Below are 23,769 nucleotides of genomic sequence, written 5' to 3'. Positions count from 1 at the left end.
GTCAACACACGGTTGGGAGCAGTTGGGACTATTGTGCAGTATTCACATAAAAAAAAGTCGGTGGCATCGCTAGTGTAGAGTGGATACAAAAATAAATTGTTCATTGGTAAGTCCCTCTTTCGGCCAACTGCAAAGTTAACCTTGTCAAGCTGTAAAGTGGATTATCTATAAATCTGTTACTTTTCAGCCAACGGCAAAAGTTATTTTTCTGTGATCTTGTAATTTTTTTAAGAAATTATTCTTCTAGTTTTGCAGATAAAGTACTTCGATTTAGTTTCATAAAAGATTATGTAAACACCTAATTTTCTAATGTTGACCCAACGGCAATGCATTTGTTTGAATTTATAAACTTAAGATAGGATCCCACCTGATTTAATTCAAATAAGAATAAAAACCCAAAGTTGAATCGACTTCAATATTCGTTATATGTATTGACAATAGATTTTCATAGAATATCATACGATGTTAGGCAATATAAGAGACAGACCACTGTATTTTCTTTGGCTCTCTCGGGTCTAGAACAAAAAGGTATGTACTATGTCAGTGGGTAGATGGATTTCCAATCAAATCTACAGGAAAGGAACTCCTGATGGAAGGTGTGTGTATCTATTAAGTGTCTAGTTGTCTTTATCAAGTGATTATATCTCAGTCACATCAAATACATACTATATTATGTCCAGCTAAAATCACTTTCACAATGGAAGATACTCCAAATATCGCCCTATTGAAAGAACATCATTCAGAATTGAAACATTACCTGGAATGGCAACAGCCATGTAGTTCAGAATATCTGCCAGATCTGAATAATAATAATGTCCAGGTACTTTTACTCCTGGCTTTTCGATACATTTTTGACTGGTCGGTGATTGATTTGACTTCGCGTCTGGGTCCCACCCAGGCGTAGTGTGTTCAATTCCTCGACTGACTAAGTTCTCCATCACAACATAAGCAACATTTTCCGCTTACTGTGGTGGTAGTAGGAGATTTTCAAATATTGTCAGATTATTCATAACCCCACAGACCTATGGCATATTCTGTCAAAAGGTCAGAGCATTAACGCTTTGCAATAAAATCCAAATAAATAGAATATTTCTGAAGGTATTCAAAAACTAAAAACGTATAATTGTCCATGTGAGAAGCAATCCGTGTCCAGATCTAAACCGCACAATTCTAAAGATTGGCCCTGAGCCTTGTTGTTGGCGAATGCAAAAGCTGATCGCATTGGGAATTGCGATTTCTTAAATTGAAATGGCATATCGGTTGGAATTGTAGGAATGTGAGGAATGAAGACATCTTCTCCTTTGAAACGTCCTATCAATATTGTTGCTTCTACGACAATGCTCATAAATATTTTTACTGCAAGCCGCGTGCCCTTGCAAAGCTTTGGCTGGTTTATATTTCGCAACATGATAAATAGTATGCCAATTATAAATTGCAGTACGTGCGGTGGCATCCCTGGCAGATCGAGTGAATTCAAAAATTATGTTGGATAATTAACCGCTTCATCTGCTTCCACAACAGTGTCGACGGACTTGTATGTGACTGCCTCGTTTTGAATGTTAGACTGAATAATATTATTAAGTTCGTAGACCTCTTTTTTCGTGGTCGCAAGAACAGCTCGTTCACTCAGCCAATCGTGATTCTTATAATTGGTTTGAATATTGGGTAATACTATTTCAATTAATTCTCTTTTTGACGTCACTAAATTGCAGAAGTTATGAAGCAATGAAATTCCTCCTGAGGAATATAAAAACAGACCTGTAGTGGATCGCAATGTTGTGTCAAAATTTCAAAGCAATCAGTGAAGAACTTTTGGAGATTTTTAAGATTTTGAACAAATGAACATTTACATTTTTATTTATATAGATTTCTCTCCATGACAGTAAGGGAGACTCAACAATTTCTATGAGACCATATGAACTGTTCCCAAAAGCGAAAAAATTAGCCTGAGAGTTCAAATATGCAACATAACCTCACTAAACCGCATCCAGTGGAGTCACAGCCGTTGTGCATATATGATGCGTAAATGGCACCTAAAGGATACTAAATTGTGTGAATAAGGATGTATTCAAACAGAATACATCAAAGAAGCATGTTCCCTCTATCAGTTAGCCGGAGGCACAATTTTGAACCAAGTAACTCCCAATGCCGTTGACAGAATGAATAACATCAATATCCCACTTTGACCTCCACCAAACGAAGAAGAAGATTAAATACTTGCATACTAAATTTGTTAAAATCGTAGCAGCTCTAATCATCCAACTCCTCCTCAATTAAAATCTAAAAAAATCATTTTTACTTGGAAATTGTAAATAATAATAGTGTATTTAAATGAGCCAATATTCTTTTATATTAATTATTGTTTATTGCTATATTATGAATGCTTATAAACTAAACATTTAGGTTGTGTTTCACACATAACATTATGTATAAGCAATGTGTTATAAATAATATTAAACGTGCAAATGATATCACAAAATACATCCTTTCTCATTGTAACATTAAACCTATGGAATCTAAATATGGTAGTTTGTTTATTATTATAAACCTTGCTTTTATTACATTGGAATAGGTTATTTTATAAATAATATGTAAGAGTAGAGAAAAATAAGTTTTCCCTGCTTTTTTAAAAGAGCGATTAATTATAAATGTAATTTTACCACTTCATTTCAGATGTTTTGGTTATGCCAAAGGTTAGAGGTCTTGTAATTAAAGTTGAGGCAAACAGTTAGTGTTGTGTGTATTGCACAGTGCACACTTATATAATTCTTTGTTGATGACCTAAAACTCTTCTTATAAATAATATAACTTTAGAAGACTGTAATCCACTCCAATCAGACAATGATAGAATTGTTTACTGTAAAAAAAAAAACCGGATTGAGTTAAATTTTATCATTCACTAGGGCGAATCATATCTGGTATTATTACCGGTATACAATGGACGCCCAAAGTTTAAAACGTGTTTTGACCATGAAGGATCTTGGCATCATGTTTGATGATGACGGCATGAAGAACTTCACAGAGAATTCTGGGCTTTGTTTTACCAAAACCTTCTAGATCAACATACAAGTTAGGAGGCTGATTTGATTCAGTTTTCCGGCCTTGTGATCTAGGAGGTTTTGATTTTACGCACTGCAAGGAATTTTACAGATACCCAGGTTCTTATAGTTTTATTTAATTCCTTATTAAGGAGTAGACTTGAAAGTGGGTCGGTAATTTAGAGTCCACACCAGGTAAAGTAACATGTTGGAGAGAGTTCAGAAGAGATTCTTGAGATTTCTCTACATGAGGGAATATGGCTACTACCCGTACCCGTGAATGTGCGCATTGCTACACATTTCTTCAGACTGATTTTTGGATGGTTTGAAAACTCGGTCATCATGGAGAGCATTCATTTATATTTTCCCGATGGTTATCTCCGTCACCGACAACATAGACTATTTTATCTCCCGGCCTGCAGAACTAACTTGCCAGTGGTCATGCCGATGGGAAGAGCAATCTTGCTGTTGAACAGAATCAATTTGGATATCAACATTTTTAGCATCAATGAAGCTGCCTTTAAAAGGCAAGCTCTATTATTACTAATTGATATACCCACTGTTTATATTTAAGTAAAAAAAATTATGACCAAATGTATTTTAAAAACGAATTAAAATGAACAATTTTGTAATTTTTTAAAAATTAATATACTGAATTGAATTTAATACACATAGGGCCTTACTAATAAACATGTTTTAAATTTTATACAGCTGACTAACAAACATTAATGTAGGGTAAAATGGTTGTCAGTTTTGTAAAATTTTAAACACGTTTATTAGTATTTATTGTATATTGTACACTTCCGACATCCTTTTGTTTCGCTCACCACAAATATTCAAGATGATTGAATTTGAACATTCGAAAGTTCTTTACAGGCATTCAAAAAGTTTTGTAGTGTTCTTTTTATGTATTATTTAAAAAAAAATAACAAGTTTTAAACACGTTGCAAGAAATAAATGCATTTTCAAATTAATAAATCTCAAAGGAGAAATGATAATTCCAACATTTAGTATACCTATAACTTGAATTATTATTTTCTGTGGCAAGAACTAAAATTGTAAGATATTTAAATGAGCAATTTTATTTATTACCACTAAAAGAAGTTCTTCTTAATATTTAATTATTGCTAATTTCAGAATATTGAGATAACCTACTTTAATTTCTTGCTCTCTATTAAAAATGAATATTTAGAACTAAGATAATATTGCACAAAGATGCAGTGCATAAATATATATCTACATTGTGTGAAGCATCTGTGAAAATATTTTAAAAAATAACACGGAGATTAATTTCAAGATTCAATAATGATTATTGTTGAAAATCTTTTTAAAATGGAAAATTTTTTACAACATTTCTGTAATCGAATGTTCCTAGTACAATATTAATTAAATATAATCTCACATATTTTAGGAAGAAATAAATCGATAACAATGTTATCTTAAGCCTCCAGGTCCGTACATTAATTCCCTTTCAAATTGTGCTGCTGTTAAAGTTCCATCAATACTCTCACAGTTTTTATTAAACACACTATAAGCTGAAACCTCGTCATTTTTCTTTGGTCCCGTTCTAGTGTTGTAATAAATGCCTAAAAGGGCCGATACAATCAGGTAGATTATTCCGAATTCAATTTGAATGAAGAAAAGGAACACAACAACCCATAAAACAAATGACATCACAACTAAGGATGTTCTGGAAAAGCGGGCGTATAGAGAATTGGTTTCATTTCCAATGTCTTCAGATTCGTTGTCAGATGAGAAAAGGGGACTTGGTGCTCTTTCTAGGGTTTCATCTGAGATTGGCAGCAACTAAATAATAAATAGAAGTACGATATAATTAGATTCAATGTAAGTAAGAGACGTAAATTTGTTAATATTTTAGTTAGATACATACAGGAGTGCTGTCATCAAGCATGTCAACAGTATTCATGTTGGGAGTCGCATTAAATGTCACCAATTTGTTAATCTTGTCTTTCGCCACCTGAATCAAGGCTTCTTTGCGTTTTCTTGCTCTGTATTCTAAAAGTTTCGATTCCATTACATACAATGGTGATGTTAAGGCGTTGATAATAGTATAAATATTGTTTTTATCGCACTTCACATCAGATTTTCAGGATGACAGAAAATCGAACTGTCAAGCATAAATAAACCACTCTGTCAAGTGTCAAAACAGTTGCCGTGAGTTGCCACATGACGCACGTACTTAGGGTTGTCGAATATCGATTTAACTCGCTTTTCTGCGAGAAGCAGTTTATTTATGGCAAAAAGCACTGCGATGATTGTGCTATGATTGCGCTCTTGGTGATGATAAAAACATTTGTAATAGACCGTTTTGGTGGTTCGATTTTAGTTTATTTTAGAACGATAAAATTGAACAACATTTCATTCAGACGTTTCAGTTTTAAGCTTAGTTTTTCCTCGATTGAGTAAAAGCGACGAGTAAGAACTAAGCATCTATTTCCATAGAAAATGAATGGATTGTAATAGGAGGGCGATTCCCGTTCCGTGAACGTTAACCCACGTTCCTAATTGATATCCGTTGATATCATTCGTGAACGAATGCTATCGCTTGCGAAAGCAACAAATCTCTTGCTTATAACATTTTTTCGCAACTAATAAGCGATTCACGATCTTACCATTTCAAAACTGTGTTTTAGCTCGCTCGTCTCAGCGTATTGGACGCCTGTTAAATATGAATCTGCAATATACGTAACTTCAGAGTTATGAGGATTGCATGAGTGAGAACTTCAACATAAGAAAATGTCATCAACAGAAGTTATTCTGGCTGCCATTCCATACAACGAAAGCAAATGTTCACATTACGTAACTAAAAATGAAAATTCAAAAACAAAAATTTCCCAAATGCAGACAGTTTTCTTTTATATTAATTAAGGTAAATCAAAAAGTTTTATTTAAAAATGTCTCGTATTAGCCGTGGCCAGCGATCCCGAATAATTACCTTTGTATATAACAGAATACAGTTTTTAAAAAATTAAGAGAGAATATTTTCGGAAACGGAACATTTTCATGTAGTGATGTCATGACCCGAAAAAAACGGATTAATTTATTTTATTATTAAGAAACTATAATTTTTTTTAGTAATATTTTCGTAATCTTAGTAGAAAAATCTATCCGCAAGATGTTTTCCAAGTCTTATAAAATCCATGTACGTGGCCTATTTTTTGCAATTTCTTTCAATACGATATCCACAGAATTTGATATTTCAAATTATTCAATGCAAATTACGTCAACAATGATAAAAATAATTTTGCGAACGAATATTCAAGTTCAAGATTGCTGTCGTTTATCACACAAAAAACTTTCGTCTAACATTTATTCACATCTCCCTCTAATACCTTTAATAATAAAATATAATATCATGGCATATATATATATATATATATATAGCGCAGTGTAGTGTCATTTCAAATCAATTGCGTTTAACTATAACAGACTTAAAAACTTAGGTCGTAGATATATCAATCTCAACGGGGTCATGTCCAAAACCTCATTAAATTCATTTTTGTTTTATACTTAGCATACGTAAGACATGACAGTGATTACCTCCTTTGTCTGTATAGCAAAGAGAAAGAAAGGAGATGGTTTTAAGACAAAATTTAAAGTGACCCACGGTAGGCATATTTAATAGCATCTCATTTTGACGTTAGATGGCACTGGAACGAATCGAAAAACGTACGAATCTGCAATAAAACCAAATTAATAATCGGGTAGTTTATTAAATCCTTTTTTATATTAATACTATTGCAGCATATTTTTGGGAGGTCATTGATCAAACGACCCTCATATGAAAGCCGCCATTGCATCCATAGATTGTTCTTTGTAAATATCACTTTCTATAAAATTTAAAAAAAAACACAAAACAATGACACTATCTTCAAAATGAACTTACTCCTCACTATCAACTATCAATATCAGATACCCCCACGAACAAAACTATACCAAGTAATGAACTTATTAAAAATTAGAAAGTTTATGAATAAAGCATATGTATTTTTTTCTACAAAATAGAAATAATACTTATACACACGAACACAACATTTTAGAAAAACGTCACAAGTATACGAACACTATAAAAGACGGCGTAATAAATTTTACACTATTACAGTAAAAACTGAAAGTGGTAAGAGAAGCGTAGATCATGAGGGTTTAAACATGTTCAATCTCCTTATCGATATCCTGAAAACGGAGAATCGAATAAGTAAATTGAGAAAAGAACTGTTCGTCTTAATAAGCCAACTAAATATGAGTGATTGTTAAAATGAGATGTTATGTATTATTGTTATATTGTGTCAAGTTATTATTGTTATTTGGGTTAATATTATATAGCTTATGTTTCGTTAGATAGTGAAATATCAGTATTTCTTTAACTATAATGTGGGTAAACTTCTCGAATGCCTCTGCTAAATACGCTCCTTAAAAAAACAACAAATGATTTCAACTTATATATGGGGATAAATTCTCGACTTAAGTCGTACTAAAGTAGTGGCACTTGTACAAAATATGTTTTTATGGTGTTGGGTGTTAGTATGGGTTATTTTAATAATCTATGCGTATTTTCTAACCTTCAAACATAACATTGATTGAGAAAAAAAATTGAACTTCAATGCATCTTTTACTATCTCGCATGATATAAATAGTTATTTGCATTGATGTATTATACTAGATTAGCCCTGTCTAGTTAAATTCATTTTTAAAATAACGCCACGTAGCGTACGTCACAAATAAGGAGATGAACTTAACAACCCAACTCTGTTTACTCCTTGTACAAGCGTTCAAACTCGTAAGCGAAACCACGGAGAATTTGTTGTCAGAGGTGTTGTAATATGGACATAATTAAAATTTAAATATTTGGAACGCGATTATTTTTGTGATTGAAAAAATGAACTTGCCCAGCATAGCTGAGAAGCAAAATAGACCAACAAAAGATAAAACGCAATGCACAGTGCCCATTTCGCATTGCGACATAATGCGTGGGCCTTTTCATAAATGTGCATGTGAACCAAACCAAAATTGTGTTGGGGTTATTTTTAAATGAATATGCCGTGTCTAGTCTAATTTAGTCTATGGTTATTTGTTATAGTAATTAAGTAGAAACCAAATGCTATTTTTATTTTTTGCCTATTTAGCGTGCAGCAGAATTCGACAAGTTTATCATAATATGTAATAAAATGTTAACAATCCACAAAAGTAAATATCCAATCTGCAACCAATCCACTGGCAAACGAAAAAAAAACAATGATCTGACGCTTTACATAATATCCGCAATTAACACATCACAATTTAATGTCTGAAATGAAATTCGAACATTATATTATTTAAATGCAAACAATGGGGGGGGGGGGGAGGTAGCTAAAGAATAACGGTAAAATATCCCCATATATTTTCAGAACCATGGGGGGAGGTAGCTGGAAAATTTTGGAGATTGAAAAAGTTTGATTCAACTTCGCTACATTTTCTGTGGATGTTAATTGAATTCGGTAATACCTGACAACAAAACCGCTTTGCTGAATAATGAGCCAAACAAATTAAAAAGCATTTGGCTTATTACGAGCAAGGTGGCGAGTATTTCAGGGTCTAATCCAATCCAAGCGCAACCAGCAATGGTGGACAAATAGTTTTGGCAACATGCTACCTTCATAACTACTTGGGCACCACGTTTGAGTTAAACAACGATGAACATATATTGTAGCATCCACTAATTCCATCGGGGTCGCATAATTTTCAAGGCTAGAAGAATCATGCGCATATCATCGCCACGCTCACATTTATATAACATAACACATCATATTTTTACGTGTGACAGGTCTGTACGGGATTGTATGGCGAGCAACATGGAGTTTGATGGAGTTATATAAAACTCTTTGAACTTATAGCGTAAGCAGTCACCCCATTCATACTGTCATAATAAATAAATAATACGGACCGGGCTATCGATTTTTTGTCCACGGCGATTGAATGCCGATTAGATTTGTTACGAGAGCATCCCTAGCACACATTGGATGGTATATCTATGAGCAGGGGGCATAACTTGGGGTGAAAATTGGAACCTTGAATATTGTGACGTCATATTTTTGCATAACTGTATTCACCAATGAAAAACTCGAATTGGTATATATATTATTATAATAAGTAGGCTCCGAATGCGAATTGTACCGTCTATATATTGGCGTATCTATGGTTTTTTGCACCAATTTGTTTTATACAAAAAGTCAGAAGATATCGATCTAGTCAGTGGTTTATTTATGTCTATGGGCATATCTATGATTGAAATGTCAATATTTGTTGACATTTTTGTTTGGGAGAATCTAACACAATCTAACAGATTAAAATAACTCTAATGGTTAAATGAAATCATTGAATCGGTTATTAACCATTTCAGCAGTATTACCTCATAACATGTAATATATGTGACTGCCACTCTTGCGCATCGCACGCACCAAATGTTTTACAATGGACCACACATCGGATTTATCTCACTACAGCGAATCGACAAACAATTCTAATCAAAACAATTATATTACAATCATACCTGTGGAGTATCCGAGAAGAGGATTTACTGGCCAACCTCCAGAATATCAATTCAAGTACGCAAGAATTCTTTGTAGAAAAATAGATTTATATCCTCTGTAGTTACCATAAAACCATCTGTTCAAACTTATTTCTCCATTCGCACCTACTTTACGACAGTTAACTCACCACAAGGGAAGTTTTTCAATAATACAGAAAAATATAAACTGTTCATAATAACAAGCTCTTGCCAGGACCGGCACTGTGCAGGTGAAATCGGAGAAGTCCGCTCCGGGCGTCAACATGCCAATGACCCAAGGTGCTGATAACACCTAAAACAGCGCCCCTGAGGTTTTTACTCGCGCCAGGCGCCGTTTGGCTCAAGGCCAACCCTTGCTCTTGGGACATGAAAATTTCAAAGTTGCACAATATTCAGATATTTCTTTTTGCTAACATTGTTCATTTAGCTGGTTAAATAAGCGAGATGAATTAGCCTTTACCTTAGTGTTCACACTTTGGCCTCATCCGCCATGTCAGCACCCACCATCTTCTTTTGCGCCATTATTTTTTGGTCACTCTTCTTTGGTACACATTAAGGTAATGATTAAACGTGCTGTACCACTTTGGGTCAAAAATTGGCCTAACGTGTAAACAGTGTTCTATTTTTAGCCCAGCGCCCTGGCCCAACATTGGTCCAGCGTGTAATGGCAGCTTTATTTATACAATGATACTATTGTAACATTGTTTTACTCTTGACCAGTGGCGGCTCTAGCACTTCCTTGATGGCGGGGACCGGCATTTTGTATGTGTTCTGAAATCTCACTACCCGAAGAATATATAAAATTAGAAGAATGTATAAATATATAAAATCAGGAAAATAACGTAATATCTTGCAAGATTATCTAGCAAACTGTCCAATAATTCATCACACATTTAAAAGTCTGTCCCCGAGTTCTATGAGATTTACATAGATAAGAGCGCATACAAACAATATGAATTTGAAGGTGAAATGTTTAGTGATGTCCCCCATCTGCACTATTCGCACTGCAAATGGCCTACAGACAGTCGCTCGAGTGACTCCAGCTCAAATAGTGTATTATGTTATAATCAGAAAAATAAATAATCAGAAATACTTTTTTTTACTACATTTCTGCAAATGTAAATTGCTTTTATGTTTAAAGAATACTTTCATTTTGAAGAAGACAAAGCTTCAACTATTTTTCTCTTTTAATAGGTTTCGAGAATATCTTTTTTTTTTTTTTGTTTTAAGTATATTTTATTTAGTTATAAAATTTTACATCTTATATCTAATATATTCTTTTCTAGGACTACTATAATATTATTTACTACTTACATACTAAAATTTGGACTTCACAACATTGAGTCCTAATCCACAAAAAACTGCAAGACTTTTAGCTTCCTTAACCTTTCCCTTAGTATGCTAAAAAAATACACGCGTTCCGGTGCTGTATAGTCAATACACATCTCAAAATAAGCGAATTAATATCGGAAAAATATGAATATTCATAGCTAATCGTTTATGTTTATTATATTTTATATCAAAAGGGAAAATAATTGTAATTTAATTGCTGAAAACGTGAAAAAACCATCGGCAGATGCTAAAAAAACGTGCGAAGGGTCCACATCTAACGATGGTCCGCTTCCGACTGGTTGGCGGCTGGCATACACACAGCTGTGCGGTCATAGGTATCGATGGTCTAAATCAAAATACAACTGCGGACGTGTGGATTTCTCATGTTCCCGCGTAGCGAACTAAAGCAGTACATCAATAGTGTTTCATTTCCTCGCACACTCTTCGCGTAGCAGTATCACACGGTTGATTGTATTGGTGTATTTGTTTCTGATTTTTAACAATAATCTCAATTTTTAATTGAATTTGAAAACTATGTAAAATATTATTTTTTTTCAGTGCATAAATGTATAACGGAGGAATACGTAAGATCTGAACACAGAATTTATTATATTTATAGAGTTATTAAAGTTATTAGAAGCAATGTGTAGTAAATGCACACCACAGATAAGGAAAGATTAACAATTACCGGGAGTTCATTGAAAATTTTTTAAAATTTTTTTTTACTAACTCATATTTGTTTATTTTATTTATACGCCCATTGGGCTTTTAAAATCTTTATAATAAATATTGTTTTGTGTTCCCGATAAATTTGTTTTAGGAAGCCTAAAATCGTTGCAGTTTCTCGTAGGGTATAAATGAACTGTACTATTAATTCTTACATTCTTTAACATATAATCTGGTAAAATTTTATTTTTTAAGTTATAAATAAACACTTACTTACTATTGTAAACTAATCGTTGCCACACACTTAAGAGATTGAGTTGGCATTGCATGGTTTTTATCCTGGTGTACCTGCTATAACACAGTATTGACCTCATGCCTCTGTTTTGAATTATTTACATTCTCTTAATTTGGGTTTTGTTACTCAGAAAGATTACACTTGTGCAGCAATTCAAATGTGATGCCACAGTGGTTTTGTAGACCAATATCCTTAATGTCCAATTTTTCCTTTATCCTACTTAAGAAATGAACCTTTTTCGCAATTTTTTAATTTAAAATTTCAAAGTAAGTGTTAAATTTTAACTTGTTATCGATTATGATTCCCAAGTATTTAATTTCTTTTACTTCTTCAATATTTTGATTTAGGACAGTACCTATGTTCGTTTAGTTTTTTCCCTAATACCATGAATTTATTTTTAGTTACATTTAATTTCAATTTACTTATGTTTAACCACTTAGATAATTCATTAAGTTCATTTTGTATTTTTGACAATGCATCTTCAATATTATTTGCCATAGTATATAAAAGTGTGTCATCTGCAAAAAGTTCGAAGGAACAGTAATTTAGGCACTTCACTATATCATTAATATATAAAATAAATAGGGGCGGTACCAAAACAGATCCTTGAGGAACTCCAAGGTTGATTTCTTGTTCTTCAGAGATAGCATCTCCAATTTTGGTTCCTTTTTTTGTATTTTTTAAGTAATCAATAAACCACTGCAATTTATTAGCACGAATTCCTTAGTACTTATCTGGTGGGTATCATACCTATTTTCCCCTATGCAGAACCGTCACTGCTTTTGACACCTTGCAACAAGTATCTTACCTGACAATACCATTACCATTTTAATTAATTATTTCTATTTACAATGCCAGTGACTACCGCTCACGGGAAGAGTACTACGGGCAGACGGGAGGCTTGCAAGCGGACGGGGGCGCGCACCTGTACTCGGTGTCTCAGCGCCTGCCCCCAGCGCCCCCATACAGCCCACTGGGCCGCCACGATGACTGGGGAAGTCAGAGGCAGCTGCCTGCTGACGGGAAGGTGAACAGCCTCGAGTCTCTGGAGAAGCAGAGTGCCGCCGGTAAGAAGATTTGATTTATGGCTGAGATCATTCGAGATTAATTAACATGTACAATATTTTATAGTTTAACCAAAAACAAAAGACCATTCCCTAGTGTCGTCTAGAATCAAGCTTGGTGCGGGAGGGGAGTTTGGTGTGATAGACCACTACGGGGATGTATAGGCGAGACACAAATGAAAGATGTTGTAGAATATCACAGTGTTTATTGAAGTTAGTGTTGTCATATTGAAGACTCGGACCGACGCTCGACTCTGAAATAGACGTGATCGTCAGCAAATTCCCCAGGCCGAAGATCAACACCGCGTCGGTAGATGTAGTCGACGGCGACTCCTCTAAACCGATGGTCAACACTATAGAAGCGGAGGTGAACAGTGGTGGAATGGCCGTGGCGATGAAGTCGGAGGCTCTACGTCATTGCGGGTGGAGACCGGACTTTTAGGTGATGTTCAGCACTGGTGAAGACCATGGATCTTCCTAATGCTCCAATGAGAAGTTCGCCGAAGGTGCGGTGGTCATGGTCGTGGTGATGATGCTAGTGGTGAACTCAAACCGCAGGCGACGCCAGTTACGCTCATACATACCTGTAGCCCGGGGCGGTACTTGGGGTACGGTGCGTGAACGGTGCTTGGGCGCAGAGGCGGCGGTGCGTCCCCCGGCTCAGTTGGCGGCGGGAGCTTGCCTGGGACTGACTGCTAGATTGCTAAAGAATGAGCTGCGCTGCGACGTAGCCGCCTTATATAGGAACACTCGCGCCTGGTAAAATCGAGAACCTTTCAGGCCACAAGTAGATAGGCTGGCGGCTTCTGTTTCGTTCTAGATAGGTACTACATGGAACACGCGCCGCTCTCGAAGATCTCGAGCGTTCGGTTGTACTATGAATTATTCTAGTAGCGTACTGCTACACCATCAATAAAAACTAAATCTATTGTGTGACATGATCTTTCCTGTCTTAAGCATAACATTAATAGTTTTGTATATTTACATTTATTATTAATGTGGTGTATCAAACCATCAAATTTGATGACCATGACATCTACGATCAGCTCCGTTTAAATGTGAATGGTTGCTGTTAATTGCTGATTTTCAGTCCGTTTCATCCTTTGATCAAATTGTGATTTCAATTCAATTTGTTTATTAATTTCAAAAACATTACAAAATTGTTAATTTAAATGCGTTTTTAAAATAATTTTATAATAAGAATTCTAAGATTAATATTAACAGTGTGTATATCAACTATACCAGTGATAATAGAGCTTGCCCTAAAGGAAGCTTCATTGATGCAAAACATGTTGATATCCGAATTGATTCTGTTCAACAGCAAGATTGCTCTCCCCACAGGCATGACCACTGGCAAGTTAGTTCTGCAGGCTGGGAGATAAAATAGTCTATGTTGTCGGTTACGTAGATAATCATCGGGAACATAGAAATGAATGCTCACCATGATGACCGAGTTTTCAAACCATCCACGAATCAGTCTAAAGAAATGTGTAGCAATGCGCACATCTCTCCTGACCCGTAGATAGTTCATTCCGAGCATACCCAAAAGAAAGTCAGTGGGATAGAGCCACGGGTAGTAGCCATACTCCCTCATGTAGAGAAATCTCAGGAATTTCTTCTGAACTCTCTCCAACATGAGAGAATACTTAACCTGGTGTGGACTCCAAATCACCGACCCACTTTCAAGTCTACTCCTTACTAAGGAATTAAATAAAACTATAAGCACCCGGTTATCCCTAAAATTCCTTGCAGTGCGTAGAACAAAGCCCAGAATTCTAAGTGAAGTGCTACATGTCGCCTCAATATGAGCATGAAATGTCAGTCTACTATCAAACATACATAACGGTCTAGTTGATCTTGACTCAATCGGCCGACCCGACAAACTGAGAAACCTACTTAAAATAAATCGTAATAATACAACATATTCCTGTGTAAATCCAAAATTTCGCAGCTGATTAACAACGCTTTGCCCTTGGAACAACAAGGTTCCATCTGACTCGACTAGGGCACGAAATTCAGATATTCAAAATACGTCATTTTTTCACAAATTTCGTTCGCGGACCAAAATAAAGTTTTAATTATTATTTTAAATAGGTATGTAATTTTTTTCTCAAAAATTTCAAATAACGTGTTTTTTCGATTTAGCAGGGTTCTTACAATATTCATCAATCATTGAAAAGGAAGTTTCTTTCCATCACTAGTTTATACAGCAAATGACATTTTTTTCTATGGGATTGGTGAAATATTTTAAAATAACTATTATTTGTAGAACTTGAGGATAATATATTGTATGGCAAGCAATATTTTATTGTATTTGTGTGCTCTCTCAGTTCGCGCTAATTGGTAGACAATCAATATTTGCCCGCCTCAAACATTTTTCACAAATCTCATTTTATTAGCTAAGGTATGTTTTGTAACTACATCTAAATTCACCGTAATATTAAATTAAATGGATTTCGGTGTGGCGTTGTTCATCACTGAATTTAATATTTTATTACACAATAATATTTTACATTTAATAGAAATCCTTAGATTATGTATTATCTATACCGTTTTGAAAGAAAATGGTTGTCGCCAATTTTGATAATACCTTTCAAATTCTAGGCCTCGGAGAGGCCAAATTTGAAAATGTTTTAAAACGTCCAAAGCGCGAGGCTAAGCAGTCCATTATGGAGTGCTGATACTGACCCAGATGTTAGGCAGCGAACAATGAAATTGGGAAGGATGAAAGTAGACTGAATTCTGTAGAAATGAGATCCCTCAGGTGTATTTGTGGTAAAACCGTATAATGACCATGTTGACTAATCTGCCCACCCACAGAACTGGGACCAGTTGACTTATCCACGGATAAATCAGAGAATACAGAAGACAGACCACCAAACAATTCAGTTTTAGCACACACTCCTTGCCTCATTCACATTCATACATACTCTTCTGTTATTTCGGCTCTTGACATGGCCTGACTCAAGTATTTGGTTCACTTGATGGCGCCATGTCTTCCATTGGCGTTCCTGACTACTTCTAATACTCACATTCGAGTCATATTACACTCTTTTCTTTATTCATTTGTCCTACATGCCCAAACCATCTAAGCGTTCCTTTCTTAATCTTACTCATTACGCTTACATCAGCATTGCATTCTTTGCAAATTTCCACATTTCTCACACGATCATACATGGTTGTACCACACATCTGAACAAAAAATCTCAACGTTATATTGGGTGATAGGCGAATGAACACACATATTAGTGCGGCATCCATTAAATGATGTGATAAAAACCTCGGCTTTGGTATAAGATACAACTTCATGAAGCACTGTGTACATAATTATTATATTTTCAGATAGCCGAATAGATCGCACAATGTTGGCAAATTGGTTTGTGTTCCACTTGATACTATCAATATTCTCATTGAGTAATTAAATCAGGCCACACAGTAAACCAATGGTTAATATTTTTTTATCTTATGATGACTATTTATCACTGAATAGATGATTCCTAGAAGTGTTATATAAAAAAAAATTATTCTCTTAATTCAGATCGGGGGCTCGAAATGTAAGTCAATATATTTGACTGCGAACTATGCATGCATAGATAAATAACACAGTTTGACAGTTTTGACTATAATCTGTTACATGATCCTAGAATAAATTATATATTTAAATTATTTCACCGATTTTTAAATCAGGTGATACTAAAGAAATTAATAACTACCGACCTATATCAGTATTATCAAATATCTCAAAAATTTTTGAAAAGGTAGCAAAAAAGCAACTGCTAAAATTTATTGAAACTAATAATATATTGAGTGACCAACAATTTGGATTTCGCGAAAAAATAAGCACACAGGACGCAATTATAGATTTAACAACAAAAATACATCAAGCACTAGGCAAAGGCAAAAAATCTCTTGCAATATTCATAGACCTAAAGAAAGCCTTCGACAGCATAAGTCACAAAAAATTACTCTACAAGCTTAACAAAATAGGAATTATAGATAATGCCAAAATGTGGATAGAAAGTTTCCTGAACTCTAGAAGTCAATATGTAAAAATAAATAACACTCTCAGTGAACCGAACACAAGTGACTTTGGAATACCACAAGGCACCATATTGGGCCCTCTTCTATTCATATTATATGTTAATAATATCTTTAAATTACCATTAACAGGAAAACTCATTTCATATGCAGATGATACTGCAATTATATTTCAAGCGAATTCATTGAATGAACTTGAAATAATTGCTAACAATGATATCAATACGTTAAAAGAATGGTTTGATAAAAACTTATTAACATTAAATATTGAAAAAACATATTATATAATTTTTAGTATAAACAAAATAAACCCTTTTATTACATTAAATATTAAAATACATTAAAAAAAATGCATATCAAAAAAATCTACTTGCCAAAATAATGACTGTTTATCCATAGGAAATAAAAATGAAATTAAATATTTAGGTGTAATAATAGATAGTCAACTTAAGTGGAAAACTCACATAAACAATATCATAAATAGATTAAGAAAACTCATTTACATATTTATTAGTCTAAGAAATATACTTAACTTAAAAATTCTTAAAAATATTTACTACGCTCTAGCCCATTCAATAATACAGTATGGTATCGTTGCGTGGGGGGGAGCTTACAAATCATCACTTTTACCGCTGGAAATCACTCAAAGGCTGTTAATAAAAATTTTAATAAAAAAACCATCAGACTACCCAACCTTACAACTTTTCCAAGATTTTCAAGTCCCATCACTAAAAAATACATATACGAAAAATACGCTACTTCAAATCCACAAAGATCTGTATAAGAAGTCACACCATGCCATGGTTCGTGTCGAGAGCAATAGGCAAAATACAATGGGTCGCTTATGGACTCTAACTAACTAACTAACTAACCATCACGCCGTTTCCCCGCAGGGGTAGGCAGAGAGGACGGACCGCCAAACAACTCGGTCTTGGCACACACTCCTTGCCTCATTCACATTCATACATCGTCTCATACATACTCTTCTATTATTCTGACTCTTGACATGGCCCGACTCGAGTATCTGATTCACTTGATCGTGCCATGTCTTCCTCGGGCGTCCCCGACTTCTGCTACCATTCACATTTGCATCATTTATCCTCCTTACACTCCTATCTTCGCTCATTCGCTCTACATGCCCAAACCATCTAAGCGTCCCTTTCTTAATCTTACTCATTACGCTTACATCAGCCTTGCACTCTTTGCGGATCTCCACATTCCTCACACGATCAAACATGGTTTTACCACACATACGCCTCAGGGATCTCATTTCAACAGCATTTAATCTACTTTCATCCTTTCTTTGCCAGTTCCATGCCTCACTTCCATACATCAAGGTAGGTACCAGCACTTCGTTGTGGACTGCTAACTTCGCTTTTTTGGACAATTTTTTGTTAGCGCCTACGGCGTTTAGTCCACCATTAACGGAATTACCTGCATTTACCCTTCTTTCAATATCTCTGTCAGCCTTCCCATCTCTCGTAAACATACTTCCTAAATACACAAACTCATCCACCTGCTCCAAGTATTCCCCATTCACAATTATATTGCACACTGTTTTCGTACTCTCTCTTTCAAACACCATTACTTTAGACTTACTTACATTCATCATTAACTCATTCTTCATGCATACTTCGTTCATCCTAGACACGAGAGACTGTAAATCATCTATACTATTAGCAATCAGCACCGCATCATCAGCATACAACAGGCATTAATGCATACCAGTTTTGCACAACACTATTACACGTACACTGGAGTGGTATGGTTTAATAAATTAACGACTGAGTTGAGATTAGAACCGGATTTTAATAAATTTAAAAATAAAATTAACCTCACTACAATAAATAATTTAACGAATTAGAATGACGATGATATCTCACTAAATTATTTTATAAATTATTATATAAAAAAACTAAAATCTCTTCACTTTATATGTTTTTATGATTCTTTTTTTCTTCTATTTACATATGTATGTTAAGTTTTTATTATTTTCCCTTTACACACGAGTTTTAGACTCTTGTAAAGGTAAACATGTTAATTTTTATTGAAATATGTTCTTACTATGTAAATTTAAACATTATACTGTATTTTATAAAATAAATAAAAATATTAAAAAAAAATTTAAAAAATATATAATTACTAGACATCGGATTATATGCACTAACAAAGTGCCAAAATATGCATGCAAATATGCACTAAAAAAGGCCGAAATATGCACTAAAAACTCTTGATTTGCCCAAAATATGCACAATGCAAAATCAAAAAACCATTTATATTTTTATATATTTTAATTAAAGACCGTACAAAAACAGCGAAATATTCTTAAAATTATGCATAGTTTTTGTGACAATATACAACTAAGTATTTTTACAAATTTTCGAGCTCAAATTTGTGACGTTTGTCACCCAGTATTAATTTGTACGCCGAAAACGACCTCTCTACGTCAACTGACGTCATTGGACAAAATTTAAAATTAGGCGCCATTTCTGGAGATATTTGTTTAGGCCGTTGATGTAGGCATTAATGTTCTTCATATCTTCAAGACTCGGGTTTTTATGCAAAATAGAGTCTAACTTTTTACGAATCTTTTCTGATATTGAATTAGGAAGGGCGTTGGCGAGTTCGATCATTGTTTCCAGTAGACATGGGCAGATTCATTCACAATAATGAATCAATTCAGTCTTATTCACCTGGTCAAGTGAACTAATTCATTAAATTCATTCATTTAATTCCTTCATTCGACACTTCATTTTGGTTTTGTACCTAGATTGCTCACATTTAGGAAACTTAAAGAAAACAATAATGAACCATTTTTTCGCATTCACATAAATGTGTTCGTTTTGAAAAAAACATTTTAAATAAACACACAAAAAATATCAAATATAGGGATTTATTATGTACATTGCAGAAGTACATTTATAACTTTACTTAGAAAACCTGTATTTGTAAGCTTTACACTTTATAGCACAGAGTTCTTAAAGCGAGGAGAGCTTTGGAGTAACTTAAGTAAAAAAAGATATGTCGTTCCACAAAATAAACATGTTACAAACTTTTTAATAAATATGTTATTTTACAAACAAAAATTAAAAGTAATTTTACAAGTCACTAATAAAATCGTTAAAATGGGTGCCGCAAAGGAAACGGAAGGCGCAGGGAGCTGGACCTGGAGAGGAATAGTCGGATGTTTATTTTTTAACTGCCATTTCTAAATTGTGGAGCAATGCATCCCTCCATCTACTACAGAAAAGTAACACCAAAGTTCGATCCTTTTTCTGGAATACATCTTGGCTACTCAATATGTTGCTTTTTCCTATAAAAAACGAAGGTAAAACATCATTAAACGATACCAAAAATAAAAAGTTCCACTCGATTTTTCTTTTTTTGCATAGAAAATTTTTGCTGGCAAACTGAATCCCAGAATAAAAAATATTATTATCTTTCTTCGTAAAACTTTCTATATATTTACTACAAAAAGTAGGTACGTAGTATAACCTTTACATAAAAAATATATTATTTTAGGGGCAATGAGAAACGTTCTTAAAGCAATTATAAGAACTATATTATTACTATCCCACTTTTGTTTAACCGATCGGTTCACCTGGAATAAGCTTCAACCACATATATATTATATTTATTTATTTTAATGTTGCAGGTACTTACCTCAATGGTAATTTTAAATCCATGCGCCAAATAAAAACTGATTGAACGTCTGAAATTGAGTGGCATACAATTCAGTACAAAAATACAGAAATCAAAACAAATTACTTGTTATCATCACCCACAATTCGACAGTCAACCGATCTCGTTTTACGTCTACAAGTAGGCAGGTACATAAAAAACATACTTATAAGAACAATAACGTAAATATCGTTTTGTTTCTAAGCGTATTGCATTATTTTCGCATGTGGAAAGGAGAAGAATACAGGAGATACTTTCGCTTTTTTACTAGAATTCAGATTGCGAAGTAGAAAGTTTTCACCTGACTAGGTACTAAATCGAAGGTTTAGCCACGCGGGAACTAACGACGAACCGATTGACAGCTGACATAGCGCAATGAATTAGGAACTTCTGACTAGTAAGTGTGTTGTGTCTATCTGCGACATTAATGACTTGCGTTCTTGCAGACGGTGCGGACGGACCTGTAACTAGTAAGGAAAGGGACTCGATAACGAATAGGGAATTGGGAACTCTGTCTCGAGTGTCTATGTCTCTGTCCTGTTTCACTTATTCCCTGAGATTGAGATTGAGCGCTTGTCCGGACAGACTCGGTACATGGGACATAGGATTTGTGTCACGACGCGTGACGTCACAACTGAAAACGGAATAAATTCATTAATTCCTTGACTGGGGACTCGATGAAAAGAGTCTTTTGGATTACGGCGCGGGACGCGGGATACTAGATACGCGATTTAGTGCGACAGGGCACAGTACATATAAACTTCGCGGCGCGCCGCCATAGTACCGTAATAATATTTAATTAGATTTCTATGAAACACTATAATATTTAAATCATTTAAAGTGCACATCATTATTAATTATTACCTTATTATCATGAAATAATTTAATTGTAAAATGTTTAGAAAAAAATGCCAACGATAACGAATTAAGATTCAATTCCTTTTGAAAATGAGAATAAGATCGATTGTGTTACAAGATTGAATTAATTCATTGAATTAATTCAATCAATTTTGCCCAACTCTAGTTTCCAGTATTTCTATTGCTTTAATTAGATGAAGGTTTTTTGTTTCCAATTTTTTAATGGTATCTGGTAACTTGTGGAAATGTGTTGAGATGAGGGCGATATTCTTTTTAATGGATGCGTCTTCAAATGCTAGCTCGTTTGAATGAATTTCAATGGCCTCAGAACTGTCAAATTGCCCAACTACTTGTTTTACGGCCTCAAAATTTTCAGCATAGAATAATACTGCCTTTAGCCAAGTACCCCATCGAGTAATTATGGGTTCTGGCGGCAATGCTAGATTTGGCAATTGCTCTTTATAAGACTGCACACGCGACGGAGAGGAAATCAATTTATTAACATTCCCATACTCTTGCCGTATCTCTTCTGCAAGGCGATGAAACCCGTGAGCTAAGCAGGTAATGTGTAGTAAATTTGGATAAAAAGGCTTGGCCAGCTTTCACCATGTATGGCGCAGCATCAGAAACAAACATGCAGATTTTTTCATCAGATGATACCTCCCGCTATTAAACGAAATATGCACGATTTGGGAAAAAAGGCTGAAATATGCATTAACGTCGTAATTAGAGAGTTATATGCATTTGCATATGCAAATATGCAAATGCATATAATCCGATGGCTAATAATTACATTGGGTATGGAAATTGAGTAGGTAATTGGGTACATAATTATTTTTAATGAAACACAATTATTTTGTATGTATGACTTTTTACGTTATATATTTTTTTAATTTTTATTTGGAGTCCGACGAGTGCCGGATCAAATCACTTTGCAAAATCAAATCAAATCGCTTAGAAAAATTATATTTGTTGAAATTCTTATACATAAATTATGCGTAATGAATATGAAGTTGCAGACACTTTTTCGTTTAGGCGTGGGAACCATGTTTATAACCTAAAACACCATGTGACGCACATGCAGCACAGAGTAGCATGGACACGGCGTAAGAGCTCTTATGTAACTACAGAAAAACATTTCGTTTGTGGTCTCAGTATGAGGAGAGAGGGATCGTTTGGCAGTTCGGATTATAGCGACATTCAGATTTGCCTGAGTAGGGATTATCAAGGATCTAATGATTTACTTTACACACTTTATCTAATGATTTACTTTATCACACTTTACAGGGCAACGCGATAAAATACATTTAAACACCATACATACTCACTATGGCAAGCAATCCATTGATTGCGAGAGGGGTAACATATATAATTGCCTACCAGACAAAATGAAAAATGAAAAAAGAGTAGGTACATTTAAAAAAAAATTGTTCACTTTTATGCTTAACCAACAAAACAATGAAAGTGAATAATATTGTTATGTAATGTGTTTATGTGTAATATATTAGTTATTTCTGGTTAAATAAGTGAAAATGCAATTTTCTTTTATCTAGAATAAAACTTTAAAGAAAACATTAAATGTATTTAGTTGCATAAAAATTTCTTATCTACCTACCTACCTAGTCTTGATTTTTTTCACATTTAATATTATCAATGTATCCCTTTAACTTCTAAGTGCCAGAAGTACCCAAGAGATACAAAAAATTTGCCCAGGTTGAGCGCCGGCGTATCAATATGGTAATCTAACATTTACATTTTGTTTGTGGGATTTTTTACTCGGCATGCTACGCAGATATTAGGTCGCGGCAGCTTTGCGTTCCAAAGGTTAACAAACATTTTCACTAAAAAAGTGTAAATATTGTTTGATTTCCAAAATTCGTAAGATATTTGCATTAGCCAGAGCCGTAAACTTTATATTTGTATCACACCTATAGGAATTTCTTCAACAAAAAATGACCTTGCAGTGTAAATAAATTTTTGTTGACTCGAATATTTAAACGTATTATTTTTTTTTTTAATTATTACATGTTCAACCTAATGTAAAATAAATAATCTCATTTTGTAGGAACATATCTTAAAGCTACATCGTTTCTCCGTATTATAATTTACCCTGTGTAATTTCTCTCTTTATAAAATATATGTCATAAGTGAGAAAAAGGGAGAATAACTTTACCTTGTGTCAAGTGATTTTGTAATGTTTAAACGTTATTTCGCTTCACTGGTTCTATTTAA

General features: G+C 34.3%; 2 protein-coding genes across 2 annotated transcripts in view; one reads left to right on the top strand and one right to left on the bottom strand.

Annotated features, from left to right (window-relative positions):
* Positions 1-11: 11 nt before the first annotated feature.
* Positions 12-5,213, bottom strand: Saysd1 (SAYSVFN motif domain containing 1). Its single transcript, XM_089640633.1, has 2 exons — positions 4,930-5,213; positions 12-4,844 (listed from the first exon to the last, which is right to left on the bottom strand). Exons 1-2 carry the CDS (start codon positions 5,071-5,073, stop codon positions 4,473-4,475), a joined length of 516 nt encoding a protein of 171 aa, XP_089496759.1. The 5' UTR covers positions 5,074-5,213; the 3' UTR covers positions 12-4,472.
* A 4,147-nt stretch (positions 5,214-9,360) lies between these two features.
* Positions 9,361-23,769, top strand: part of Bili (FERM domain-containing protein 8 Bili) — a 106,783-nt gene continuing 92,374 nt past the window's right edge. The window contains exons 1-2 of the mRNA XM_089640942.1: positions 9,361-9,640; positions 12,755-12,963. Coding sequence (XP_089497068.1) covers positions 9,507-9,640; positions 12,755-12,963 — 343 coding nt within the window. The 5' untranslated portion in view covers positions 9,361-9,506. The remainder of the gene's footprint in view (positions 9,641-12,754; positions 12,964-23,769) is intronic.

The sequence above is a fragment of the Hesperophylax consimilis genome, chromosome 16 (genome assembly GCF_061612785.1).
Source record: "Hesperophylax consimilis isolate HC1 chromosome 16, BYU_Hcon_1.0, whole genome shotgun sequence".
Taxonomy (NCBI): Eukaryota; Metazoa; Arthropoda; class Insecta; order Trichoptera; family Limnephilidae; genus Hesperophylax; species Hesperophylax consimilis.
This window is presented reverse-complemented; position numbering and strand designations above follow the sequence as displayed.

Coding starts and splice junctions, on each gene's coding strand:
- Saysd1 (XM_089640633.1), bottom strand. CDS start 5,073: ATGGAATCGAAACTTTTAGAATACAGAGCAAGAAAACGCAAAGAAGCC. Junction 4,845..4,929: donor TGCTTGATGACAGCACTCCT/GTATGTATCTAA, acceptor TTTATTATTTAG/TTGCTGCCAATCTCAGATGA.